Source organism: Esox lucius, chromosome 3, assembly GCF_011004845.1.
Source record: "Esox lucius isolate fEsoLuc1 chromosome 3, fEsoLuc1.pri, whole genome shotgun sequence".
Taxonomy (NCBI): domain Eukaryota; kingdom Metazoa; phylum Chordata; class Actinopteri; order Esociformes; family Esocidae; genus Esox; species Esox lucius.
In genome coordinates this window covers 7,434,351-7,456,281 of record NC_047571.1, presented here as the reverse complement: position 1 = coordinate 7,456,281, position 21,931 = coordinate 7,434,351, and the positions used below count along the sequence as shown (strand labels likewise).

The 21,931-nt window shown below is 41.0% G+C and overlaps 1 protein-coding gene across 3 annotated transcripts; it reads left to right on the top strand.

Annotated features, from left to right (window-relative positions):
• The first annotated feature begins 233 nt into the window (after window positions 1-233).
• On the top strand, window positions 234-20,230 carry LOC105017783 (cAMP-responsive element modulator-like). Of its 3 annotated transcripts, XM_034291514.1 has the most exons (8): window positions 234-357; window positions 1,398-1,532; window positions 1,823-1,954; window positions 2,750-2,835; window positions 3,038-3,180; window positions 5,802-5,969; window positions 18,326-18,488; window positions 18,831-20,230. In XM_034291514.1, exons 2-8 carry the CDS (start codon window positions 1,419-1,421, stop codon window positions 18,973-18,975), a joined length of 951 nt encoding a protein of 316 aa, XP_034147405.1. In that variant the 5' UTR covers window positions 234-357; window positions 1,398-1,418; the 3' UTR covers window positions 18,976-20,230. The 3 variants fall into 3 exon arrangements, with proteins under 3 accessions (XP_034147405.1, XP_034147406.1, XP_010880983.1); XM_034291515.1 differs by lacking the exon at window positions 1,398-1,532 and having other exon boundaries at window positions 235-357; XM_010882681.3 differs by lacking the exons at window positions 234-357; window positions 1,398-1,532; window positions 1,823-1,954; ... (1 more) ...; window positions 3,038-3,180; window positions 5,802-5,969 and adding an exon at window positions 15,928-16,246.
• Window positions 20,231-21,931: the final 1,701 nt, after the last annotated feature.

The window sequence follows — 21,931 nt, the reverse complement described above, 5'->3', positions numbered from 1 at the left end:
CTCACTCTGTCTAAACTAACTTCCCCTCCTTATGGTTTCAATGGTTGTAATGCACAATATCAAAATGCGTTCATAAGATGTTTATGAACCAATTGTATTAATTATTTTCTACACTAAACATAAAAATAGACATAGACATTTCGAGTAGTCCATTATCTAGTAGTACCAGTAATAGAGTAATCTTTAAAGCTCCTCCCCTCTATTTTTTTTAGATGTCGTGTTCAGTTGGAGGGGACTACTGCTTGGTCGACATTTTAGTACAGCATCATCAGGACTGACGTGGGGACTACGTGGGCAGAGGCTCGAGCCATCCACTCCTACCATAATTAGTGACGAGTCTGACTACGTAGAAGTTTGGTAAGTTATTATACCGTAGCCTTGTCGGCAGACTCGAGCAGAGAAAGAGAGACAACACAGAAAGTTGAACGTTTTCAATGACGCATGGACAAACTTTCGATCCGGTTGTCGACATCACTGCACTGATTACTAATGCTAAATGGAGCTACTACTAACTGTAGTCAACTTATAATACAAGCACAATCTTCTTCCTGTCTGCTAGCTCACGCATTAGCGCAACAACTTTATGCAAGAAAACTATTGTACGAGACTATTTGTATGCTTATTTGCTAGTTGACATGGTTTAATAAGAAATATAATTTTATTGCAGAACAGACTGTGACGTTATTACTTTTAGCAACATAGCTGTTGCCTGCTACTACTTACTGAAGTACCTGTACGTGACTACTGTAGCTATTTACATTAATTGTGGAATTTTGTTGCGAGTCGCAACTTCTCTTGATCACTTCTACTCCATCGAAGCATAAATGATGCAACTCCATTCGTGTTATCTTTTTGGAAAGTTACTGAGTGAAAATGTCCAGAAAGGATCAGCAAGCCGTTGTCTTAAGGGGCTGAATATGACTACAGTACATATTAGTAACTAGTCATACATTTGAAATGGTTGCAACCATTTCAAGAGGTAGTACGCAAATAACGAGAATTTCAGACAGCGCATTTCGAAACTCTAGACTCCACCCCTTTTCATATCATACTTCACAGTGACAGAGTCTGAGACGCCAAAAAAATGTAAAAGAAAAACATTTGCAAAATTTAACAAACCATACACCTCATGCACATTCGATAGTCACTGGACAAAAACCCATTTTGTATATGAATAGTGGGGATGAAAAGTTTGGAGGTTTGAGTATAAATGATGCCCCCCCCCTCCACACACACACACACACACACACACCCTTATCAAAAAAGGCACCTTTACACATATTTTTAGAATAGTTGGTATTAAATACTATGAGAAGTCTGGATGAGGAATAAAAATAATATTTCCCAAAAGATACTTTGTAATCTCATCTAGCTAAGTACCCTTCCATTGTGTTCAAGTTCCTGACATTTTCAGTCCGATGACCATGGACACAGAGGTTGCGTCACAACAGGATGGAAGTGTTGATGACTCAATGTCTGATGAAGAACCAAGCCACAGTGAATCAAACTCCCCCACTGCTGTTCTCACCCAGGTAGCTACTTTGGAAAATGTGTGTAGTTGTTATGTTTGTGGTCACAGCCATTCAGGACCATTTCGTCAAAGTGCATCTGACTCTATATTCTGATTTGTTTGTGCTCTTACCAACCCCTTTGCTAATTGTCAAACCAAACATGGCGAGAGGATAAGCAGTTGACAGGATGGCACAAACAGGCTGATACTCAGGCTAGACATTTATGGAGTTTCCTTTTTCTCCAATCTTTGTCAAAGTATTGTTTAAATAGCTGATTAAAATGATTGGACATGTCCTTGTTTTCCCTCTAGGTTTCTGGATCAAGAGCCTCGGCTGGTATGACGGTTGTTCAGTTACCTGGTGGACAGACCGTTCAGGTCCAAGGAGTGATACAGGCTCCTCAGGCCTCTGTTATTCAGTCGCCACAGATGCAGTCTGTACAGGTAACTAGAGCTGCACTGCTTCCCTATACCCTCAGGGCGAGTCCTGAATTGCTCCCTGTCCCAAATGTACTGCACTACTTTATTAGGGCTCCATAATGGAAACTTGCCATTTGGAACACAAACTCATCCCTTCTACCCTGGGTGTTTTGTTCTTTCATGCCCCCCCCCCCCCCCGATAATCACAAAATGGATTTGGGTACTTGTCGCTGTAATTGCTTTCACTGTGTGCCAGCCTGGGTTATCATGCCAGGTTCTCGCTTATTGTACTGTTGGGTTTGACAGTGACAGCAGAGGAGTTGGCAAGAGCATAAACCGATCTGCAAAAACAGTTGTTTTTGTACCACTAATCCTAAAGACCAAACAATGGGTATCCTCACCTCAAACCGTGCATTAGTGTACCAGTGAAAGTGACTCTTTATTGGCTTTGTCTAAGAAAATGGGATCTGGGATTTAAGCTCATCAGTTTAACATTCATTCACTGGATGTTATCTTTTGTCAGACGGTCTTTAACGCAGCACAGTGTCTGTGTAAGATCGATCAGAAATTAGTGTGACACCTTGGCACGCCACTTTTCCTTTTTCCCCAAATCACGGTAACCAAAATTATTTTACATATCCCTCATGCCAGCCTTTTATTTTGTTTTATTTTTTACCATGCATAGAGCAATACAATATAATTTGGGAGTAATTCTCTTTTTCTGTATTCAGTAAGACATTTATTAATGGAGAGAGGTTGCCCTACACAACAATATGCTTTCATTGCCTGCAAACTTGAATAGTGTTTTGTTTGATTCAGATAACCTCTATGTCTGGGCTTGAAGGTGAGGAGTCAACAGACACACAAAAAAGACGAGAGATTCTGTCAAGACGGCCATCTTATCGGTAGGCAGACTTAAAGACATTGCAAATGTGATAATGGCTACGCTTTTAAATAACAAATTATTTCCCCAGTTCACCACTTTAAACCAAATCTGAACCATGATCAGAAGTTGTGGGCAAAAAGGGGAAAGGATTTCATTTAAAATACAACCACTACCCATTATAGGCAGGGATGTTTTTTCAACTGGTTTCCTCTTTCTTCTAGAAAAATCCTCAATGAACTGTCATCGGATTCCTCCTCAATTCCAAAAATTGAGGAGGAGAAAGCTGAAGATGAGATTCTTCCCTCAAGTGTCCCTTCAGTTCAAGTGCCAACTTCAATCTATCAGACGAGCACTGGCCAATACAGTGAGTTTAATTTGGTTCTGGTCATTGTGGTTGAGGTCAACCAAGCAACTCCTCATACAGAGTAAAGTGGTGTTCATTGCTAAAACAGCAGTAAACTACTTTGGATTTAATGTAGATTGCAACCTGTCAAGAACACCAAGATTACCTCCCAGCAGACATGTCTTTAAGTTACTTCAGTCTGAGTCAAGTCTCAAGTCACTGCATGCAAGTCCAAGTCAAGTCTCAAGTCTTTTAAGCACTATAGGCTATAGTTATAGTTTATTAGTCCAAAGCAAGTTCTTTCAACTTAAGGTGCACTTTTTGGGGATTACTATTATTTTATGGGCTATTTTAAACCAGCAGTTGATAATCTACTACACTACTACTGAATTGAAACATTTAATTCATTATAGCAAATGTGTTTTAATTTAAGTATGATCATTTTGAGGCTGGGGCCGGCTTATTCTATCTACTATTCTATCTGCCATTAGCCAAATTATCTGACTTTTTTACATAGGTTAGCCGTGAGCTAACAGCTCTTTGTGTTCTGTAAGGTTATATGAGTTAGCTAGTTATTAGCTACTGTAACTAACCATCTGGCAAAAATTAGAAACATGTCAGATTCTTGACAGCGTGCTAGCATTAGGCTTCTCACTGAATGTAAAAGATCTTTGTAGCCAAATGTTATTATGAATGGAACAGATGCACTGTCACTGACGTTACCTAGGTGACTTTCAACTTTAATTGCTTGAGCTACCAGACCAGAACAAAGCGGGAAGGCAGGTTTTTTCATTAGTTTTATCTATTCTATATTTACCTTCCAAGGCACAAGTCTAATGTCTACTAGTCCAAGTCAAATCCCTAGTCTTTTGAACAGATGACAAGTTACAAGTCAATTTATTGGTGACATAAGTGTGACACAAGTTAGTGAAACCGAGGGGGAAGAACCTAGGAAAGGATGTGGGCAGAACAAGCAGAAGAACGAGCTAGAGATCCTATTCTGCAGTATTATACTCAATATTACAAGCAGATTTAGGTGGAGATTTAAAGGATCTCCACTGTTAGCCATCCATGAGACCGTGTCTGATAGCTTGTGCTTCTGTATGTCAATAGTGAAGTAAGGTGTGGTGTTGTTATGCAGTAGAGCTTTATAAACAATAAGCATGCAAAGCATTGATCTACGAGACTTCAGATGGTCAGCCTGTTTTCTGATAAAAAGGGTCACTTTTACACAGTATCAGCCGCATTCATATAACCTAGTGACAATATTACTCAAATAGCCTAGTGTCCTGTGTGGGCAACACGATACGCAACAGTGTTAGTAATGTAAATACTGCAGAAATAAATCGACCAAGAATCGATCCTTGTGGGACACCCTTAGTTATGCCTAAGTAACCTGATTTATTCATTACCATCACACTATGATCTCTCTGTTAAATTATTTTTAACTATTTTTATTATTTTAAAATTATTTTAAACTTGTCAAAATGTTTCGCCATTAAAGAGGATACCAGTAGAAATAAATGTACAGTTAAGCCCACAACTATTCATACCCATGCCAAATTTTGAGGCATAGTGAATTTTTATTTGACCAATAGGTTTCTTCTGGCTGGAAATGACATAAATAAGTGACAAAACACTGTAAGACATTCTGCTGGAGATACAAATGAATAAGGTAACTTTTTCAGTTTTTTCAAATTTTTACAAACATATAAAAAAAAATACTAAACATTATTCATACCCCTTGAAATGTTTGCTAATATTTGAGAAAATGCAAGTTTCTATGCCATTCAAAATGGTCTTGTAATTTCCACCATGAGAGAGCATTCTAATCACCTATAAATTGAGAACAGCTGAACAGCAGTAGGTCTCTAGTAAGTTACTAGTCAATTGCAAGTCATGGCTAAAACAGTTAGGTTTTTTTAAATGTGTTGGTGTTGAGTTGTTAGGTGTATACACTTAAATCTATCAGAAAATTGCAGTTATGTCATCTTTTATACTGCAGAGCGATAATTGTATTCTTATACTTTTTCACTGTTTTTCATACAGGGTCTGTGACCATGTTATCCAGATTTAGTTTACTTTTGATTTGCCAATTTACGTTCCAAGCTTGTCAGTTTAAAAGAAAATTGTAGTTAATTCAACAGATTTTTCTGTTCACTACGGGGTTTACGTTAGTTGGCAAATGCCAGCTTTTCGCCAGTATCAGGTGTAGTTGTACGATTTCCTCCATTGTTTTTCCCGTGTGTGTCGCGTTGGAGGTGGCGTCACGGCAGTTTTCCTGTGATGCCAGTATGGGCAGGTACAGGGTACTATCTGCAGTGGAAAACGAACTGAGGCGAGGCATGTAGAGCCAAGTCGAGCTGGTACTAAGTGCAGGGAAAGCTCCCAAAGTCGAGGCGAGGCGAGTAGAGTTGAGCTGGTACCATGCAGTGGAAAAGCGCCATTAGAACTTTTCCAGCAAAAACATCAAATGTAATAGATCTAAGGGCTTGAAATGGCTGATGACAGGAATCTGCAGTAGTATATAAAAAGAAAATGGAACAGAATGTGATTTGATAAATGTTTCGGAAAAAATTTAATAAAAAATGTAGCTCATTCTCTGTCCCTTTACATTCTAACCAACTCTTATCTTTTCTCAGTTACCATCACCCAAGCGGGAGCCATCCAGATAGCCAGCCCAGGGACTGAAGGCTTACAGACTCTGGCCATGTCCAACTCAGCTTCCCCACAGATCTTGCAGTATGCGACCCAGGCAGGGGACTCAGGACAGCAGTTATTCTCTGTACAAGGTCAAGTGGTGATACAAGGTAGGAGTGTCAACATATCAATTTCGGTGTCTAAAGCATATCTACAATACGCTACATTCAAGCAATAATTGTGAATCCTGGAAATGTAAGGAGAAGTTGAAAACTCAAAAAAATTTCATTTGAAAAAACTGTTCACGCCTAAAATCGAAGTGTGAAAATGTAAATATAAACAAATATGTTCATTTTATTCAACTCCCTGGGCAGAATTGTGTAGGTGTTTGTAATCTTGAAAAAATATGAAAAAGATTCTGAACTTCATTTCTAAGTGTGAAAGGGTTTTGTCCCAACAGTGGTATTTCATTATGTACTTCAGTATAACAGACACTCAGGAGTAATTTCTGATCATAATGCATTTGGATGGTAATATGAAAGGCTATTGAATCAGGAAGAAACTTTAAGAAGAATTTGCAGGCAGTGCAGGCTGTCTGTCTTAAAATGTTAATAATTTAACAGTATTGTGTCATGTTGAAACGCTTTAAACATGGTTTATTTAGAAATTCCCAAGGCTAAGGCTGAGACAGGCTATTCACAAAAAATGTATACCTACCAACAAAATCTATTGGTTGAATTTTTTATTCATAGATGTTTACCCCCTTCCCACCCCATTTCATGATATTAAAGTTGTGATTAAGGCCCTGCCTCAAGATGTATCCTTATGAATCCCATCTGATTCTTATCACACTGCTTGCTCAAACAGGACGTTAAGACTGTAATCCAAACGCGCCAGAGGGAGACCTCTCTCCACTATTCTAAGGAGTTGCAAGAGCATGACAAGCCAAGGCAACCATAGTCAATTTCTGACCCCTGAGCTATACTGCAAACAGGATTCAAACACTGGTCCTCGCAGCTAACTGCGAGGCAGGCCACAGATATTTTCAGGACAACATATTTACAGTGAATGAAACTGAACCCTTTATGTGACCACATTTTTAATTTTCTTTTTTTTGAAAGAAAATATGAAAAATAATAATAATAATTAATAATAAGAAAAAGTAATGTGAAAAACCCCCTGGATTCTTTTTCTCGTATTATGATACATGGATATTTGAGCTAAAATGTATTGATGAAGCTAACGCAATTTAACAAATCACACAAAAAACTACTTTGAAAACACTTATGCAATACAAAGAAATGTGATTTCCTTTTGCAGAAAGTGTGTACACCTAACCTTATAACCATAACATCAAATGGCTAAAATGAGGATCATATGCAATATTACAAGTGCAAATTATTAGAAATCCATCAGCTGGTAACCTGTGAGGTTCCTTAAAGATTAGGAACTTGATCATGTTTGGTCTTAACCATATGGGTGTATCATCAAAGGACCCTCAGAAGAAAGATTGATGCCCATGAGTATGGGATGTGTTACAATGCCATTTCCAAGCAATTTCACATTTCCAAGCAATTTTAAGTATATAATTGCACTGTCTGATTGTACATATAGGGAATATTCCTGACCAGTGGCAATCTAAACAGGGAAGGTTGTTCGTCCAAAATTCAGCACAAAAGCTGACAACATCTCCATGGAATATTTTGTTTTTATTTTCAATAAATGGATACAAGTTTAAAAATGTGTTTTTGCTTTGTCATCATGGAGTTTGTCTATCCCAAACTTTAAGGTGCATGTCCAAGCAAAACATTTTGAGGCATAGATTTAAGGAAAGTTATCCAAGAATTGTAAATACATCTAAAGATCCCGGGAGAATAGTGGGCTCCATCATTATGAAATGGTTTTGGAACCTTAATGTAATCGGTCACGAAGGTCACCAGGAACCCAATGGCCACTTACATATTGCTTCAGAGTTTCTTTGTAGAGAAGCAACTCCTGAGTAAAAGGCAGTTGACATGCCGTCTGAATGACTCTGACTGCTATTGGAAAAAGGTTATTTGGCTTAATGTGTCTAAAATCAAAGTTTTAGGCCTGAATGGCAAGTGCTATGTCTGGAGAAAACCTCTCCTTCACTCTGAAGCATGGTGGTGGGAGCATCATGCTATGGGGAGGCTTCTCAACGCCAGGTAGTTAGACTAGTCAAATATCAGAGCAAAAAACTGAAAGGTCCTTGAAGAAAACCTGATCCATTGCACACCTCAGATTGTGATGAAGATTCATTTTTCAGCTCCACATTGTCCTGAAGCCCACAACTAACAGGCTTCATATCAAATCTGTGAATGTCATTGAGTGGCCAGCCCAGACTTGACTTGATTTAATACCTCTGAAGAGGCCTGTCCATCCAATCTGACAGTGCATAACAGTGCATAACAAGTTATGCAGAAAAGTATAGGACAAACTCCCCCAATACAGGTGTGCCAAGCTTGTAGCGTCATACCCAAGAAGACTTCTGGCAGTAATCGCAGCCAAAGGTGCTTCAACAAAGAACTGAGTGAAGGGGTCTGAGTACTTATGTAATCATTCTGGCATTGCTTTTTTTTTTTATATAAATTTGCCTAAAAGTCTGCTTTGGCTTGGTCATTATGGGGTATTGTGTAAAGATTGATGGGGAAAAAAGTAATACATTTTAGAATATGCTTATAACGTAACAAAGTGTGGTAATAGACACACACACAATATTCTCTGACCCCTCCTGCCCTGTGGATGGGGTTTTTGTAATCCTGGAAGAGAGCACTCCCATCAGCATAGAAATGTTTTGCCATAGGATTAAAGTTATCTCTCAGAATAACTTAAGGATTTGCAGTGACCCTTCCATCTAATGGACCATGCAGGAAAATGCCCCCTAAAGTTTAACAGAACCTCTCATTTATTCAGGTTTTTCCTTACATTTGTTACCTGTCTGTATATATACATATGTGTACAAATCTATATATACATATGTGTATATATAGTTTAACAGAACTATGTGTATATAAGGTTTAACAGAACCTCTAATTTATTCAGGTTTTTCCTTACATTTGTCACCTGTCTGTATATATACATATGTGTACAAATCTATATATACATATGTGTATATATAGACATATATACACTCACCTAAAGGATTATTAGGAACAACTGTTCAATTTCTCATTAATGCAATTATCTAATCAACCAATCACATAGCAGTTGCTTCAATGCATTTAGGGGTGTGGTCCTGGTCAGGACAATCTCCTGAACTCCAAACTGAATGTCAGAATGGGAAAGGAAGGTGATTTAAGCAATTTTGAGCGTGGCATGGTTGTTGGTGCCAGACGGGCCGGTCTGAGTATTTCACAATCTGCTCAGTTACTGGGATTTTCACGCACAACCATTTCTTGGGTTTACAAAGAATGGTGTGAAAAGGGAAAAAACATCCAGTATGCGGCAGTCCTGTGGGCGAAAATGCCTTGTTGATGCTAGAGGTCAGAGGAGAATGGGCCAACTGATTCAAGCTGATAGAAGAGCAACTTTGACTGAAATAACCACTTATTACAACCAAGGTATACAGCAAAGCATTTGTGAAGCCACAACACGCACAACCTTGAGGCGGATGGGCTACAACAGCAGAAGACCCCACCGGGTACCACTCATCTCCACTACAAATAGGAAAAAGAGGCTAACATTTGCACGAGCTCCCCAAAATTGGACAGTTGAAGACTGGAAGAATGTTGCCTGGTCTGATGAGTCTCGATTTCTGTTGAGACATTCAGATGGTAGAGTCAGAATGTGGCGTAAACAGAATGAGAACATGGATCCACCATGCCTTGTTACCACTATGCAGGCTGGTGGTGGTGGTGTAATGGTGTGGGGGATGTTTTCTTGGCACACTTTAGGCCCTTTAATGCCAATTGAGCATTGTTTAAATGCCACGGCCTACCTGAGCATTGTTTCTGACCATGTCCATCCCTTTATGACCACCATGTACCCATCCTCTGATGGCTACTTCCAGCAGGATAATGCACCATGTCACAAAGCTCGAATAATTTCAAATTGGTTTCTTGAACATGACAATGAGTTCACTGTACTGAAATGGCCCCCACAGTCACCAGATCTCTACCCAATAGAGCATCTTTGGGATGTGGTGGAACGGGAGCTTCGTGCCCTGGATGTGCATCCCACAAATCTCCATCAACTGCAAGATGCTATCCTATCAATATGGGCCAACATTTCTAAAGAATGCTTTCAGCACCTTGTTGAATCAATGCCACGTAGAGTTAAGGCAGTTCTGAAGGCAAAAGGGGGTCAAACACAGTATTAGTATGGTGTTCCTAATAATCCTTTAGGTGAGTGTATGTGTGTGTGTGAGAGAGTTTAGTGGAAACGGAAGGAGTATAGTAGAAACGGATGGCAGAACATTTCTTGCGCTGTGATTGGCTGTCAACCTCACCCTGTGATTGGCTGAGAAACTTGAGCAAAGTCTTGTTCAGGTCGCGATCAGCATGGACGGAGATGAGACGAACGCTTTGCAGCAAGCCATTGGAGTTTTAAGAACTATTTTAACATGCTCTGATGCTATTTCTTCCATTGAGCAGCAAAGGACATGCTCATCTGCACCTAACGTTGTTCACAGCACGGTAGAAAGTGAAATTATTTGATTGTATATTGGTAAGTGACTTGAAAAAACTGAAATGTATTTTGAATAAAGTTAAATATATTTATACATTTTTAAATACATTTCAGAATAAAAGGTGAAATAAATGTTGATACCTGAAATGTATTTTGAATAAAGATAAATGTATGCATACATTTTTAAATACATTAAGTTGAATTAACATACATTCTACATACATTTTGCATTAAAATAATATATTTTCCATATGGGGTGAGTTGCCCCCTGGTCTGAAAAGTTGTCTCATTTCACTTTCTGCCGTGCTGTGAACAACGTTAGGTGCAGATGAGCATGTCCTTTGCTGGTCAATGGAAGAAATAGTATCAGAGCATGTTAAAATAGTTCGTCAACTCCGTCCATGCTGATCGCGACCTGAACAAGACTCTGCTTGAGTTTCTCAGCCAATCACAGGGTGAGGTTGACAGCCAATCACAGCATGAGAAATGTTCTGCCATCCGTTTCTACTATACTCCTTCCGTTTCCACTAAACTTTCTCTCACACACACATACATTCTTCTCTCACATACATACATTTTCTTTAAACATGCATACATTTTCTGCTTATATACATAAATTATTTAAAATTGTGACTGCATATAAAAATATGTTCTTTGTGAGAGTGAAAATATATGCATGTGAAAGGAGAATGTATGTATGTGAGAATGAAAATAAATGTATGTGAAAGGAGAATGTATGTATGTGAGAATGAAAATAAATGTATGTGAAAGGAGAATGTATGTATGTGAGAGTACCAGAATGAATAATGTCTTATACGGCCCCTCATACCAGATCCCTCTCTGCATCTTTAACTAGTAACCCATTTATACATGTATAGGGTGACCAAGTATACATCAGTGCAAGAATTTCCACAACAGTTATTATAGAGTCTTTAAAAAGTCTTCTGGAGAAAATGTAAGTCTTTGTCTTTTCATAGGCGAGTATGAAGAGATGAGACAAAACAGCAATGCTGTGAAAAGCAGCAGCAGGAGTAATCAGAAATCACAATGAGGTGGGCTATGTGCTCCAACAGCAGTAATCATCAGACAGAATCTTAACATGCAACATGACCAGGTGAAATTTGAACAGTAGTGGTTAAGCCAGGTAGTAGTAACGTGTGGTACCAGGGCTCAACTCCACCTAAAATCCAATAGGGCACCAGAGAGATTTAAGGAAGCATACACCAAACGGGTCAAATGAGGTACTCACCTACAGTGGGGAGAACAATATTTGATACACTGCCGATTTTGCAGGTTTTTCTACTTACAAAGCATGTAGAGGTCTGTAATTTTTGGGTACTCTTCAACTGTGAGAGATGGAATCTAAAACAAAATTCCAGAAAATCACATTGTATGATTTTTAAATAATTAATTAATATTTAATTGACATAAGTATTTGATCACCTACCAACCAGTAAGAATTCCGGCTCTCACAGACCTGTTAGTTTTTCTTTAAGAAGCCCTCCTGTTCTTCACTCATTACCTGTATTAACTGCACCTGTTTGAACTTGTTACCTGTATAAAAGACATATCCACACACTTAATCAAACAGACTCCAACCTCTCCACAATGGCCAAGACCAAAGAGCTGTGTAAGGACATCAGGGATATAATTGTAGACCTGCACAAGGCTAGGATGGGCTACAGGATAATAGGCAAGCAGCTTGGTGAGTAGGCAACAACTGTTGGCATAATTATTAGAAAATGGAAGAAGTTCAAGATGACGGTCAATCTCCCTTGGTCTGGGGGGCTCCATGCAAGATCTCACCTCGTGGGGCATCAGTGATCATGAGGAAGCTGAGGGATCAGCCCAGAACAATACGGCAGGACCTGATCAATGACCTGAAGAGAGCTGGGACCACAGTCTCAAAGAAAACCATTAGTAACACACTATGCCGTCATGGATTAAAATCCTGCAGCGCACGCAAGGTCCCCCTGCTCAAGACAGCGCATGTCAGGCCCATCTGAAGTTTGCCAGTGACCATCTGGATGATCCAGAGGAGGAATGGGAGAAGTTCATGTGGTCTGATGAGGCAAAAATAGAGCTTTTTGGTCTAAACTCCACTCGCTGTGTTTGGAGGAAGAAGAAGGTTGAGTACAACCCCAAGAACACCATCTCAACCGTGAAGCATGGAGGTGGAAACATCATTCTTTGGGGATGCTTTTCTACAAAGGGGACAGGACGACTGCACCGTATTGAGGGGAGGATGGATGGGGCCATGTATCGTGAGATCTTGGCCAACAACCTCCTTCCCTCAGTAATAGCATTGAAGATGGGTCATGGCTGGGTCTTCCAGCATGACAACAACCCGAAACACACAGCCAAGGCAACAAAGGAGTGGCTCCGTAAGAAGCATCTCAAGGTCCTGGAGTGGCCTAGCCAGTCTCCAGACCTGAACCCAATAGAAAATCTTTGGAGGGAGCTGAAAGTCCATGTTGCCCAGCGACAGCCTCGACACCTGAAGGATCTGGAGAAGGTCTGTATGGAGGAGTGGGCCAAAATCCCTGCTGCAGTGTGTGCAAACCTGGTCAAGAACTACAGGAAACTTATGATCTCTGTAATTGCAAACAAAGGTTTCTGTACCAAATATTAAGTTGTGCTTTTCTGATGTATCAAATACGTATGTCATGCAATAAATTCCATCATTCACAGTTGAAGAGTACCTATGATAAAAAATTACCGACTTCTATATGCTTTGTAAGTGGGAAAACCTGCAAAATCGGCAGTGTATCCAATACTTCTCATGCATACAGTTCTCCCCACTGTATGTGTATATATGAATGTGTGTATACACAGCTCCGGAAAAAATTAAGAGACCACTGCACCATTTTCTTTCCTTTCCAAAGAATTTCAAAAGTAAGGTTTTGAGTGAGGATCAGTGTTCAATTTGCAGTGGTCTCTTAATTTGAACCCTTCTGTTCCTCACTCAAAATCTTCCTTTTTGACTTTTTTGGAAAGAAAACAAAAAGGAGCAATGGTCTCTTCATTTTCTCCGGAGCTGTGCATGCACATATATATGTATATATAGATGGATGTACATCAATCAGCCATAACATTATGACCACATGCCTCATATTGTGCCATGAAAGGGTGCACATGGTCTGCAACGTTGCTTATGTAGGTGGTACGTGTCAAAGTAACAACCCACATGAATGGCAGGACCCAAGGTGTCCCAACAGAACATTTCCCAAAGCATCACACTGCCTCGGTCAGCTTTCCTTCTTCCCATAGTGCATCCTGGTGCCATGTGTTCTCTTGGTAAGCAACGCACACGCACCTGGCCGTCCACGTGATGTCATAGAAAACAGGATTCATCAGACCAGGCCACCTTCTTCCATTGTTCCGTGGTCCAGTTCTGATGCACATTGTTTCAGCAGTGGACAGGGGTCAGCATGGGCATTATGCAGCCCCATAAGCAACAAAATGCGATGCACTGTGTTCTGACACCTTTCTATCAGTACCAGCATTCACTTTTTTCAGCAATTTGAGCTACAGTTGCTCGTCAGTTGGATCGGACCACGCGTGCAGCAATGAGCCTTGGCCGCCCAAGACCCTGTTACCGGTTCACCGCTTTTCCTTCCTTGGACAACTTTGATTCGTTCTGATCACTGCAGAACGGAAACACCACACACGGGCTGCAGTTTTGGAGTTGCTCTGACCTAGTCGTCTAGCCATCACAGTTTGGCTCTAGTCAAAGTCGCTCAGATCCTTATGCTTGCCCATTTTTCCTGCTTCTAACACATACATTTTGAGTACAGAAGGTTCACTTGCTGCCTAATACAGTTGTGCTCATAAGTTCGCATACCCTGGCATAATTTGTGAAATGTTGGCGTTGATTTGAAAATATTTAAGGATAGTGATCATATGAAGCTGTTAATTATCACATAGTTGTTGGCTCCTTTTTAAATCATTATGATAACAGAAATCACCCAAATGCCCCTGATCAAAAGTTTACATACCTATAAATGTTCAATCACTTATTAAGAAGCGGTAAATTATCTTGACACCAAGCCACGGTCAGGTAGACCAAGAAAGATTTCAGCCAAAACTGCCAGAAGAATTTTTCGGGATACAAAGAAAAACCCACAGGTAACCTCAGGAGAAATACAGGCTGCTCTGGAAAAAGACAGTGTGGTTGTTTCAAGGAGCACAATACGACAATACTTGAACAAAAATGAGCTGCATGGTCAAGTTGCCAGAAAGAAGCCTTTTCTGTACCAATGCCACAATATAGCTTGGTTACAATATGCCCGACAACACCTTGACCTGCCTCACAGCTTCTGGCACACTGTAATTTGGAGTGACGAGACCAAAATAGGTCACATCCATAAGCGCTATGTTTGGAGAGGGGTCAACAAGGCCTATAGTGAACAGAATACCATCCCCACTGTGAAGCATGGTGGTGGCTCACTGATGTTTTGGGGGTGTGTGAGCTCTAAAGGCATGGGGAATCTTGTGAAAATTGATGGCCAGATGAATGCAGCATGTTATCAGAAAAATCTGGCAGATAATTTACATTCTTCTGCACGAAAGCTGCACATGGAACACTCTTGGACTTTCAAGCACGACAATGACCCTAATCACAAGATGATCCTCCAGTGGTAAGACCAGAAAAAGATGAAGGTTCTGGAGTAGCCATCACAGTCTCCCAGCCTTTAATATCGTCGGGCTACTCTAGGAAGTTCTGAAACGTGCAGTTCGTGCAAGACGACCAAAGACTTTGCATGACCTGGAGGCATTTTGCCAAGATGAATGGGCAGCTATACCACCTGCAAGAATTCTGGGCCTCATAGACAACTATAACAAAAGACTGGATGCTGTCATTGATGCTAAAGGGGGCAGTACAAAGTATTAAGAACTATGGGTATGCAGACTTTTGAACAGGGGTCAGTAAATATTTTCTTTATTGCCATGTTTTGTTTTATAATTGTACCATGCTGTTATGACCTACAGTTGAATGGGAATCCCGTAAGAAATAAAATACATGTTTTGCCTGCTCACTCATGTTTTCTTTACAGATAGTACATATACTACCAATCCTCCAAGGGTTTGCAAACTGTCAGGTGCCATGACAACAAGATGATCAGTGTTATTCACTTCACCTGAGTGGTCATAATGTTATGGCTGATGGGTGTATGTCTTTGTGCACATACTATATATGTGTATATATGAATGTGTATATATGTTATTGTTTCTGTATCTATACATATGTATTTATAACTTATTTTAGTATATTTAAAACTCAATAGATTACAACTAAACCAACCAGATTTTCCAGATAAATGTTTTATTGTTTTAAAATACTATTATTCCTGAACAGCTAATTCTCTTCTAATCACAATAAGTGGTCAAAACAAATCCCTAGGTAGTACTTTAGGTGTACGCATTAGGACTGCTCCTGCCACATGGGAACAATATCTTCTTGTTTGTTCTATGTTGCTTAGTTGCGTCATAAGGTCTATAAATATCCAGCTTGCCCTCCCTCCCTGCCTTCCGCATTGTGTGGCTTCAGCATTTGGTCCAAGAGGCAAGTAGGGGGAGGGGCCAAGAGGTGGAATGTGTCTTATTGACTTCAGCAGCCCTAGTGATGTCATTATGATGTCAATGTACTTAATTGTAAATTTGTGCAAAGTTGACTGGTGACCAATCCACCCAGAGCCCAGGCAGAGAGAGGCAGACCGATAGAGTGAGTGATTCTGGTCCAAGATTTTGTTTTGTGAGTTAAAAGACATGGCTGTTACTGGGGATGAGACTGAATCAGGTATGTTATTGTCATATAATGTGTTATTTATTTTTTGTGTGGCTTTATCAAGTTATTTTGCATTGCATGCTTTAAGGGACATAACACGCATGGGTCTTTTTTTGGTCAGTTAAGTGATATACAGCAACATGTCTATGTAGAAGGCTTTACATACATTATTTTTGTGACTAAGGACTTGAAAGTTATTCCGTAGTTATGTGTTTTACTGGGCTTTTAAGAATTGTATGGGGGGAACATTTGGTCTACCCCTGGTTACAAACTTAGAGCAATGGGCTCGCAATCTTGAAAGGCTATGTTACAAAACCTATTTCCCAAGATACTGAATGTGATTTCAAGAGAGCAGAGGAAACCAATAGAAAACTGAAAGACCTGCACACACGGACTAATTGAGGTCAACAGCTAGCTGTATCCATGGTATCCTGCCCACCGTTGTCAGTCTCATGAAACGTCAACACAAGTGCTGTGGGGAAACCAGACAATACTACGGCAGCAAGGGTTTTCTTAGCCTTCTCAAGCCGGTTACTTCCTGCCTGCCGCCTGTTCCACTGAAATGCTTGAACAGAACGCTTCTCTGGATTCAGCCCAGGCAGAGAAGGGGTGGGAGGGGTAAGGGCGGGGGTGGGGGGCAGGGGATGTGCCTTTGACGTCACTCCAGTTTCCTGGAACCAGAGCCAGGCAGGGAAATGAGAGGGCTAACCGTCGAGTTGCACTCGCATTGACATCAGTGGGGAGTCATGCTGTGATTACAGAGAACAGAGCCCTCTGTGGGAACAGTGTGAGCAGGGCCAGTGTTGCCCGCTTCTAGTCCTCCACACAGAAGAAGACCGACAGATATCAGTTGAGACTCTTGTATTTAAACACTAGGTCGGTTGATAGTGTTTGAGTTACAAGAAATGCATGAATGTTCAACCGATTCATTCACAGATGAATCTTACAAGTTCATTCGTTAATTAATTGAAGTGTTAGGTTTGAACTGCCGTTGTCATTTGTCTGTTTCCTGTAATAAATGCAGCGTTACCATCAGAAGACGAATAGCTGTTGATCGTTTGTACACAGTGGACCAGAGCTATAGTACTGCGTGTTACACCTGCAGTTATTTGCAAAATAATTGATACCTTTTTGTAATGGACCAATCTGGGCCGGAAATGCTGGGTGTTCTGGGGTGCTCATGTGTTCTAATCTGCTGTGTCTGGTGGCCATGTGCCGCTGCAGATTGGCGTTCAGTTTCCTCCGCTGCTTTTCTGTAAAAACTCTGCATTATCTTTCTCCACTGTCTTAAACACAAAAAGCAAGTGAAGGGTCAGTGGACCAAACCAGTGTCTTCAGGGACATACAGTACACCTATATTAACACTTTACTATCCAGTTGGCATACGTGTATTAAAATGTTATAAAACATTGATTAATCAGCTGAAACCAAATAACATAGTCTGAAAATGCAGGATACAACCTTTATTTTCTTCTGATGGCAGTTATGGAATCACCAAATAACACTTCTCTTAACGTAATTGTCTGAAGAAAGCCTGTCAACATAAAGCACATTTTCTCTGTTTTCTTACGTCAATAATAATCTGATAAAGATGAGTCCCGCTTGTTTAGAGTTTTTTTTTTTAACGACATTAACCAATCAGTGAAATGGATTGTATACTGTTGGGCAGGGCGAATGTCCTGCCGTTTTCTTGGTTACGTCACAGGACCTTGGTTAATCTGTTGTTAAAGAGGGGTCAGAGGGTAGGTTTCCTGGCTTTTGCCACAGTTCACACACTCATTGGTTCCCACATTTAAACCTGTCCCCTGTATAATGCACTACTTTAAATCAGGTAGGCCTTAATTCGCTTTTTGTCTGTCTGAATCTGGGCTTGTATGGTTGTGAAAACAAAATTAAGAAATGCAGTGATGAAATGGTCAGTTTTTGACCCTCATTGCAAGCGCAGTGTTGGTCTTCTGTGGGCAACCCACTTCCTTGAATACACAGCTTCATTACATGTGATTCTGGCTCTGTCTTTCTGTGCCAGTGTTGGATTCGGGTTGAGTAAGGGAACACCCAAACTAACCCTGACGTTTTGTCTGTTCCACCTAGCGGCCACTGGAGATATGCCAGCGTACCAGCTGCGTTCGCCCTCTTCCGGCCTCCCCCAGGGCCTGGTGATGGCAACCTCCCCCGGCTCCCTGTCCATGAACAGCCCCCCGGTGCACACCGAGGAAGTCACACGCAAGAGGGAGGTCCGCCTCATGAAAAACAGGTGCCTAGCCCCTCCTCCCCCGTAGAGGGCACTCATTCTGGACAAAGGCCCACCACTCTAGTGTGCTACTTCACATACAGTATTTAGAGCCAACAAATATTTTCCTTTGTAGCAAAGGCTAACAATTGAACAAACTGTATCAGGTTTCACCAAAAGTCATTCACACTTACAATTCTTCGTTTCTTCCCTTTTCCTGTCGAGCCCTTTGGATACTGTATTTGTCTACTGTATTAAGGTTAAGGGCGGATTTCACGTGAGGCACCTTTAAGGTGTATGCGTTCAGGTTTAATTGCTCCGCGCTGGGGTCTGTCCACTGATCGTCTTCTCCTCTGTCTCCTCCAGGGAGGCTGCACGGGAGTGCCGCAGGAAAAAGAAGGAGTACGTCAAGTGTCTGGAGAACCGCGTGGCCGTGCTGGAGAACCAGAACAAAACCCTCATCGAGGAACTCAAAGCACTAAAGGACATTTACTGCCACAAGAACGAGTAGATCAGTGGGCGTGTGCCACAGAGGGAGTGCCGTCGTATGGGTCAAGCACGTGAAGTGCAGTTTACAGACTTACTGCAGTAAAGGAAAAAAACAAGCCTCTGGGATAAAACAACAACAACTACTTTCACCGTCTCTGTTCGCTCGTCTTGCTCCGGTTGTTGGGATCGTCACGTCGGGCAACTCTCCGGGCTCCCGGTAGGCCGCCACGCACGCGCTTCTTCCAGGATGGACCAGCGGGTTCATGTGCATCGCCAGGGAGTGCCGCACGTCATGCCTGACCACACTGTGGACGCGCGGAAGTCCCGCCGCCAGCCAAGCGCTTCACCTGCATCGGGCTGTCATGCCAACTCCTTGTTACTTATTGGCTTGTTTGGCTTGACAATGACAGAGATGCAGTTGACGAGAGTTCAAACCAATTTGGAAGCAGGCCAAACTGAGCTATCTTTTCATACGTCACCTCAGTCTAGAGTTCTTATTTCTCTGCACTTCAAACCAGGTGATCCCCTTCTTTAAGGATGGAATTCAACAGAAAGAAAGGAAATTTGTATTTGCCCATATACGTTTTCTAATAGTATGTTTCCAGCCATTGAAGTAGTCATATCGTACGTGACTCATTTCCAACAAATGCTCCATCTGTCATCAGTTGTTCTCCCATTTGGTCTGTATTTTTTGAGAGCTATGTATTATACTGATAAGTACTGATATTTTATACACATTTTATGTGAATTACTTTCTAATAATGATGTGCCCCAAATATACACATGCCCCTATATAATGCATTGATTTAGACTTGACTTCGTTTGGCGCTGGTTAAAAGTAATACATTAAATATGGAATATGGTGCTATTTGGGACCACAATAGTGTTCTTGAGTTCTCTGTAAAGGGTATTGCCAATTCTTTATTAATAAGAGCATAGATTTGACTACCATGATCTTGATACAGCTTCATTTTCTTTCCTCACACCATTTTTTATGTGATTTTGCAGCCTCTCCCTTGCTTTTAATTTTGTAATAGCCTGGCTTTTTTGTTTACAGGTATATACGGTTGTCTTTTTGTTATCAGGCCAGTGGATATGCAATTCAGTTGAGATGTACAATTAATTTGATTTAGTAAATGTTATTTTTATAGCTTTGAAACGTAAATAGAACAGGTTAGCACTTAAACCAATTGTTCAGGGTGTGTTTTGATCCTTGCTATGCTTTAAGATATTCAGTTTCTAATAAAATAAAATAAAAAATATGTGTGCAAACACTGGACTGAAGTCTGTACCATACAATGCATTTGGCCTTACCAGAATGAATTATAAATAATAAACATTGGAATGCATTTTAATACTGTAACTGATATAACATTTGACAATTGGTACAACCAGACCGTTTCGTTGCCAACAGCAAATAACCTCCAAACTGGATTGCATTGCGTTAATTATACACCGCTCCAAAAAATTTAATCACACATCATGTCTCGATAAATTACAAATATAAAAGATCAAAATCTTTACTGCACATTGTGTAATTTGTTGAGAACAAAACGACGTAACAAGGGTCAATGGAAACCAAAATCACCATCCGATTGAGGGCTGGATTCTTACCGAACGTCGAAGTAACCAACTGAAATCACAGGCTGTTCCAACATGCGTTCATTTCATCACTGCGACTCGTAATGTGACTCAGTAGTGTGTATGGACCCCACATGCCTGTATGCACTCCTGACAACGTCTGGGTATGCTCCTGATGAGACGGTGGATGGTGTCCTGGGGGATCTCCTCACCAATCTGGATCAGGGCATCAGTGAGCTCCTGGACAGTCTGTGGTGCTACTTCGCTACGTCGCATGCACCAATTCATAACGTCCCAGAGTTTCTCCATTGGATTCCGGTCCTGGAAATGTGAGGGCCAGTCAATGGCATCAATGCCTTCGTCACCCAGGAACTGCCTACACACTCTGGCCACATGAGGCTGGGCATTGTCCTGCACCAGGAGGAACCCAGGGCCCACTGCACCAGCGTAAGGTCTGCCAAACCGGTCATGCTGGATGATGTTGCAGGCAGCATAATGTTCACCACGGTGTCTCCAGACTCTTTCATGTCTGTCACATGTGCTCAGTATGAACCTGCACTCATTTGGGAAGAAAACGGGGTACCAATGCAGGACCTGCCAATGGTGGTGTTCTCTGGCGAATGCCAATCAAGCTGCACGGTGCGGGGCTGTGAGCACAGGTCCCACTAGAGGACGTCAGGCCCTCATGCCACCCTCATGGAGCCTGTTTCTGACAGTTTGGTCCGAAACATGCACACCAGCAGCCCACTGGAGGTCGTTTTGTAGGGCTCTGGCAGTGCTCCTCTTGTTCCTTCTCGCACAAAAGAGCAGATACTGGTCCTGCTGCTGGGTTGATGCCCTTCTACAGCCCTGTCCAGCACATTAAATCACAATCGCTTATGCTTCCTAACTGGACAGACTGATATCCCTGAAGTTTTATTGACTTGGTGTCATACTGTGTTGATTACGTGTTCCCTTCATTGTTTTAAGCAGTGTAATACTCAAGGAATTATGCAGGGATGTATTATCAGCAGAGTAGTTTTACAGGGCAAGTTGTTGTTTAACTATTAGCTGCAAGGAATATCCTTAATCAATGTAATTAATAATTCACTATTATCGGAAAAGATAACTTAAAGTTTAAGAGAAACATACTGCTATTACCTTGTTCCTGTTCTACTAACTGCCCTGAAGTTTCATTTGTTATTTTTAAGCATTTGATTTCTCTATTTCTCTGAGAGTATTCGTTTGCAGGTGCTGCACGTCAGCCTCTCTCTGTTTCAGTTCTGTGGACACAGAGTGGATGGGTTGAAAGTGTGAACATAGGCCTTGGAACAAAACCTTGAAACCACTGTGTTTTATTTTTGTATAAAGACCAATGCATGACCTTAATCCTGTATGCTGTGCCATCAACATAATGT

Excerpts from the sequence above, each read along its gene's own strand:
- LOC105017783 (XM_034291514.1), top strand. The coding sequence starts at position 1,419 with ATGACCATGGACACAGAGGTTGCGTCACAACAGGATGGAAGTGTTGAT. Across the intron at positions 3,181-5,801 it reads GACGAGCACTGGCCAATACA|TTACCATCACCCAAGCGGGA; the intron begins GTGAGTTTAATT and ends ATCTTTTCTCAG. Across the intron at positions 18,489-18,830 it reads GTCCGCCTCATGAAAAACAG|GGAGGCTGCACGGGAGTGCC; the intron begins GTGCCTAGCCCC and ends TGTCTCCTCCAG.